Here is a 6,633-nt window from a genome sequence, read left to right as displayed (position 1 = left end):
TGGCACGAGGACCTGTCTCACTCTGAAGGACAGCAGGGATGGACACAGACACCCCAGGAGAAGGACCAGGAGCATCCAACTTACTAGGAATGCCCGAGACGAGCTTCAGAGGTCTGAGCACACGCACGGCCCGCAGTGTCCTCAGGTCCACGTGGGTGTTGAAGTGTGTCCCAGCGGTGGCAAGGATGCTGTGGGCAGACAGGGAGAGAGCTGAGTTACCATGGGCAGAGCCCTTGGTCACCCTGGTGCCAGGAGCTGTGTCCTCATGCCAGGCTGCGGGGAGCCATGAGGAGCACCGTGTCCCTGGGCTGGCACCAAGATTCAACACCTCCCAAAGCTCACATGCCAGAGAGCCCTGTTTGATGCCGACATCAAAATTTATAGGCCACTCCAGCCAGCCAAAGCCACCCAGGGTACACCCAGCCCTGGCAGCCCCCCAGCAATACCCCTCGCATGCCAGGATGGCTGGGGACATCCTCACACCACAGTACTGGTCATCACCCACACCATGCAGTCAACGGTGCAGACATAGTGTTTATCACAGGTGTGTGGGTCTAAACTCCTTTCCAGGCAGGCAGAACATGGACCAGAGATTGTGCTCCAGAGATGGGGGGTCACTCCCCTGATGGTGACCCATGGCAGCACCTCCAGCCATTGGCTGCTCTGGCTTTTTCCACACATGGAGCTTCCTTAAGAGTCCCACCTCTGGGATTGCTGAGAACAAGCAGAGAACCTCACACGCATTCAAAAATCTATAATAATGAAAGTTTGATGACCTTGGAAGGCAAACGGCAAGCACAGGAAGGACTCCAGAGGTTTTCTTTTAAAACACAAAGATTTTTTTTCAAGCCCATCTCTGGAAAACAAATTGGGGCAGAAGGAAGTCAGTGCAGACCGAGTCCAGCACTGGAAACACTCTGGGACCCCACAGCTGCTGGGAGGACAGGGATGGTGTGACTGGGGGACCTGAGGCACAGGGTGAGGAGGAAGGGCTACACTGTAGGGGCAGGGGATGGGACAGGAGGGGACAAGGAGAAGAGCGGGACAGAGGGAGGCAGCAACCTCGGGGCTGTTTGCAGAAATCCAAAAACTGAGGGAAATTGGGTCATTGTTCCACTAATTCATCTAATTACAGGCCAGAGCAGCTCTCCGGCGCACTGAGCAATTAGCACTCTTTCTCTCCCCATCTCCCCGAGGTACAGCAGGTCCCACCCTGCCCCTCCAGGGTGGCAGCTGGGTTTCCTACCATTCCCTGGCAGCAGAAACCACACTGGAGACCCCGAGACACTCCTTCAGCTTCATGTCCCAAATGCCTGGTGTCCAACCAGCCTCCCAAAGGGACAAGGGAAAGGCATTTGCAGCCCCCTGCACCAATTCCAGCTGGGCCGAGCATCTCCAGGAGACCAAGAATGGTCTGGTTCCAGTCCTTCTCTGAGGGTTCTCCCATCAGGAAACCAGGTTGTTTCAACTCCTTTTCGTCTCCCCGTTCTTCCTCTGTGCCCCAGCACAAGGGGTTGACCACAAAGCCCAGCCCCAGCAGCAGCTGGGATGCATCACCCATGGCTTCCCATGCATCAGGTTGCTTATTCCTGATATATACAGGGACCTTTCACCCTTGATAGCACTTTTCCCTGTCCTCCTTCAGCACAGTCCCTGTGCCCCAGCCCATGACCACTACCCACGGGGCTGATGAGAGAGCAGAAAAGGGACTTAATTAAGCCAGGAGCACCCAGAAGCTAGGAGAGCTGTGTTGTTAAATTGGTTGCAAGATCAGAATCAATAGATATGATAAAGCACGGCCACTCGGCAGCACATGGGAGAGAAGAGCACAGGTGCTTTAATCTCCTTCATGCAATCCGCCAGCGAGAGCAGGGTAACCCAGTGCTCCCCAAAACGCTGGCATGGAGGACACGTTGCACCCAACACCACGCTGGAGACCCCAAGACCCTCCTTCAGCTTCATGTCCTGATGCCTGGTGTCCAACCAGCCTCCCAAAGGGATGAGTGAAAGGCATTTGCAGCCCCTGCAACTGACTCCAGCTGGGGTCGAGCATTTCCAGGAGACCAAGGATGCTCCTGGGCTGGACACAGGCTCCAGTCCTTCTCCAAGGGCTTGCTGATGCAAGCCCAGTGCTGTGAAGAGCCCAGCTGGAAGGCTCCTGGCAGCAAAGCAGGATCGACAGCTCTGCACTACCACCACAGAGCAGCATGAGCCATGGTCCTACAGAGCTGGGTGGAGTGATGGAGGTGGAGCTGTCCCTGCTCCCAGCCCCACCACACATCTCCTCCCCAGGACAAGACCATCCCCAGCTGCCCACTGCAGAGGGGAGCAGGGATGCAAAGTCCTCTGCTAACCCAGATTTGTTTGAAGGGCTTGGGAGCCGCCGTGCTGAGCCTTCAGGCAAGGTTCAGGCGATTCCAGGGCACCACTTCCCAGTGCTCTAAATTAGCTGCTAAGAATGGGACTCCTCCGTGCCAAGGTGACATGCTCCTTGTCCTCGCTGGGGGACAAGGGACATCATGAGCTCTTTTGGAAGGAAGTTCTGGACAGATCACCAGAGTGTGGTGGTTGCACTGCAGATGTGTCTCCTGACTGACAACAGAAAGACGACCCACTGCTACGAAACAGGTGCCAGCACATCCTTCTGTGGGCACATTCACAGCTCCCAGTGAGGACAGATGCACTGGGAACATGAACTGCTGGAGCTGCTCCCGGCAAACCCATCCATCCCAGAGCACCAAGGCACCCCAGAACCTCTGAGCAGAGTCTGAGCAGCCCTGGACCATCTTTCAACCAATCAAGGTGGCTAGAAAAAGTCAAGCAAGCTTCCAAGCATGCAAGGATTGGCTTCTGTCTGCTTTTCCCAAGCCCTTCGGTGGCTCTACATAGCAGACATCACCTCTCCCTGCTAGCCAGGCTTCGCTAGTACACACAGACATCATCACCACAGTACTGTTAATAATAAATACAACGCTCAAAACACACCCTCCGGCTTAGGACTTCAGCATCTCACCTGCTAATTGCTTATTAACCCTCTAAGCATGCCAATTTTTTAAATTATTTTTGCAGAGAGCCACCCGTATCACCCAGCACAACCCACTTCTGATTTATTGATTGACACACTTCGAGGTTTCTTACAGGATGCGTGGCACAGAGATGGGACTCAGGCTGTGACAGACCTCTGCACCGACACACAGGGTGGCAGCTCCGGTAGCTGTAGAACAATTTAAACCCTTTTCGAACACTTACAATATCCACGTCTGATGTGCTAATAATTATTCTTTATTTTTAGGCAAGGACCCAAACTAAAATTACATCTCACCATCCAAGTTATTTGAAAAAGCTGCCAGATTGGGCTATAAAAATCCCAATGATCTCATGCTTTTCATCATATGTACTGGAGAAAAAAAGAAGGTGGGGGGGGGGGAAGTGAAGGCGTTTTTATAGGTCACCCAGGCAAAGGGGTTAGTTTTACTTCTTCAGAGGAAAAGGGGAAGAGACTTTAGGTGGAGAAAAGAGCAGAGAGGAGCTGAAGAATGCAAATAAGAGAGAAGGCAGGATGGGAAATATATGTTAATCCCCCAAAGTATAATTGAATAGTGAACAATCACCAGCAGACAAAAACATGCTTTCAGGGGAAAAAAAAAAATCTGATGCTTTGTGTTTGCAACCAGGATGATTATTTTATTGTATTTATTTACAGGCTGTGGAGGGAAGGGCAAGCTCCTGCTGTGCCCACCACACCTGCAGGCTGTGGGGCTGATGCTGGAGGAGCGATGCTCAACCCTTGGGCACTGCTCCAGCTCCCAGCAGCTGAGCAAAGCTCACGCCCTCACCTCCAGCTGAAGACCCATACCTATGGATTTCTTTTCCCAGAGGGGAGCAAACAAAACAAAACAAAACAGAATAATCACATTTAAAATGACTCTCTGGTTTTTGGGACTTGGCAGAATAAACCATAAGTGATGCTTGATGCCCCTGCCCTCACAGAGCCAGCACTAAATTCGGGCACTGTCACACACTACAGCACCCACCGTGCCAGGGGCTGCACATCACACCCACTACCCTCCCCATCATCCCATCAGGAGTGTCACCAGCAGCCCTGAAGCCTCAAACCTTGGGACACATACAGCTTGAGGCGTGCTGCAAAAAGACCCAGAGCAAAGGCTGAACCCCTAAATGATCAGATCAACCCTTGATTCATCCCCTCCCACCCCAAACTGAGCATCCCTCGATGATTTCCATCAGGGACCACTGCAGATGAGTTGTCCCAGCAAAGGGCAGCTCCAGGGTGTGTTGGGTGGAGGGAGGGATCGGCCGAGACAGACTAATCTCAGCTCAAAATCTGGGGCAGGGAGGGTGTTGGCTGGCTGTCTGACATGCAAATTAATATTTATAATTAAGTGGAAAGGCCCCTGAAGGCTTGCACTGCCACCTGACTCTATGAGGGAGACTACTTCATAATTAATACACTGGTCAAACGGCTCACGGAAAGTTACCTGCTGAATTTACCCCATTCTTGCCCTTTTCTGCTGGGGAATCAATTCCCCCCCTCTCTGCAGAAAGCATCACGAGTAGCAGGAGGTACTCTAGGCTCCTGGGTCCAAACCCTGCTCAAAGCAAGGCCAGCGAGGTCAGGTCACCCACCCTGAGGATGCCCTAGCAGAGTGCAGTGATCCTGCTTTGGGGATGCCAGGGGACAGGGACACAAACCAAGTCCAAGTCCTGCCCTCGGCACAGTTCAGAGCAACCTCAAAGCCTCCATCATCTTCCTTTGGTCTTTCTAGGTTTTGAGGACGTGACACAAGTGGATTGCACTGCTGCAAAGCTGCTGATCCCAACTTTCAGCTTCAAAAGCCCTGAACCGGGCACCAATGACTCCCTAAAAGGTGTGATGAGGGTGAATGACAAAATCTGCCCCCTCTAGCCTTCAGTCTGGGGGATCAAATGATCCCCCAAGGCCACCTCTTCTTGGAGAAGACCCCAGGATTTGGCACACAATGGAGCATTCCCCTCTGCCAGCCCACCCTGCACCTCTTTCCCACCTCCAGCCCCCATGACACCACTCAGGTTTGTCATGGGGTGGAGATGCTGGTGAAACTGCCTTTGCACAAATGGGACCTGGTGGAAACCTAAAGTCATTGCCAGGAGAGCTGGTTCCACAAAGAGAAACAGAGCACAGGTGACCATGTAGCGTGGCAGGGGCTGTCTGAACTCATGCCAAAGGAGAGGTCTGAGACCCCATGGATATTCACCCAAGCCTGGGTGATACCACCTCCCCACTTGAAGATGTGATGGAAAATAACCCCTTTCCCCTTCCCTCAAAGCCAAGCTTCTACCCCACAACTCCTCTCCTGGAGCGAGGTCCACGGCAGCACAAAAAAATGGTACCTGGGGACTTTGCAGCTTGGTCCAAGGGTTTACCCACCTGGGGAGGACAAGGGCTTCATCCCAGCCTGGGAGCTCTGCATCCAGGGGTGTCAGGGCTGTGGAGGGATGGCTGGGAAGGGAGGTGATGACCCCAGGACCAGTAGCCATGTGGGATGGACTGACTCACCCCACAGTGGCTGCGGGAAACCAACCACTGGGGAAGAGGAACCAGGAAGGACAGGGCAAAGTGCCTGACCAGCACTTGGGACAAATCCTACCCTGGGTTAAGGCAGGATATTCATCTCTCCCAAAGCCAGAACCATGGGTCTGCCTGCCCAAGGATCACCCCATGTCCCCCCCAACACCCGTCCCCCTCAGCGTGAAGCCTTTTCCCTCACCCATCCCAGGGAAACAGCACTACCCTTTGTACGAGGTGCTGATGTCAGGCACGTCCCATCGCTGTGGCATATGGCACATGAATCATTCACAAAGCTGGGGAATTAATTATTCATCCAAACGAAAGACCAACCACTTTACTAATTGTCCTGGAAGGAAAAAGCTGGGAAGGGGGTGGGAGATGGGGCGGACATCAGGTTGGAGACCAGCACCATTCATGAAAGGAAAAGAGGAAAAAAAAGTCTTGTCTGGTGTGATCAAAGCATTGCTCTGCTTTTAGACTCAAGGTTCTCTCTTTACTGGTTTAACCTATAGAACAAGACTCCTTGTACTGGTACAGGCTCTCGCAGGATAATCCTGTTGGGATGCTGCACTCGTGCTCTGATTGAACGCCTGTTCTCCAAGCCTCATATCCACTCACTCTCAGCTTCCCTGACTGGAGATGCCCTGTCCTCCCTACGTTAGGAAAATGCAGGTGCCAGCACTGTGGGAAGATCCTGGTGCCAGCCCTGGTGTGAACGTGCACACGTGGATGCTCTCACACATGCACAGGGTTCCAGGCACGCTGCCGGGGACCAGCACCCCAAAGCACAAGGGGATGCAGCATATGAATAATCCCACACAGAGCTGCTGCCAGCACCCACTCAAGGACTCCAATCCTCCATCTCCGGACCTCCAAGACCAAAAAGACCAGGTAAGACACACAGAACTTGGGTTGCACAAGGTGCACTAAATACCAGAGAGTAAAACATCCTCACCTCTGCCATGGGGACTGCAGAAAGGGCACCAGGCACTTTCCAGGAGAGACATCCCAAAATCCAGGCAGCACTACAACAAGCAACAACCCACCCTCCTCATCCTCACATC

At 53.0% G+C, this 6,633-nt stretch overlaps 1 protein-coding gene across 1 annotated transcript in view; it reads right to left on the bottom strand.

Moving 5' to 3' along the window:
* LOC104528901 (voltage-dependent R-type calcium channel subunit alpha-1E-like) overlaps positions 1-6,633 on the bottom strand; it is a gene marked incomplete at its 5' end in the record, with an annotated part of 60,174 nt that overhangs the window by 39,829 nt on the left and 13,712 nt on the right. Inside the window, one exon of the mRNA XM_029086241.1 lies at positions 85-188. Coding sequence (XP_028942074.1) covers positions 85-188 — 104 coding nt within the window. The remainder of the gene's footprint in view (positions 1-84; positions 189-6,633) is intronic.

Source organism: Antrostomus carolinensis, unplaced genomic scaffold (assembly GCF_000700745.2).
Source record: "Antrostomus carolinensis isolate BGI_N321 unplaced genomic scaffold, ASM70074v2 scaffold8958, whole genome shotgun sequence".
Lineage (NCBI taxonomy): Eukaryota > Metazoa > Chordata > Aves > Caprimulgiformes > Caprimulgidae > Antrostomus > Antrostomus carolinensis.
The sequence above is the reverse complement of the archived record's forward strand: the minus strand, read 5'-3'. Positions and strand labels throughout refer to the sequence as shown.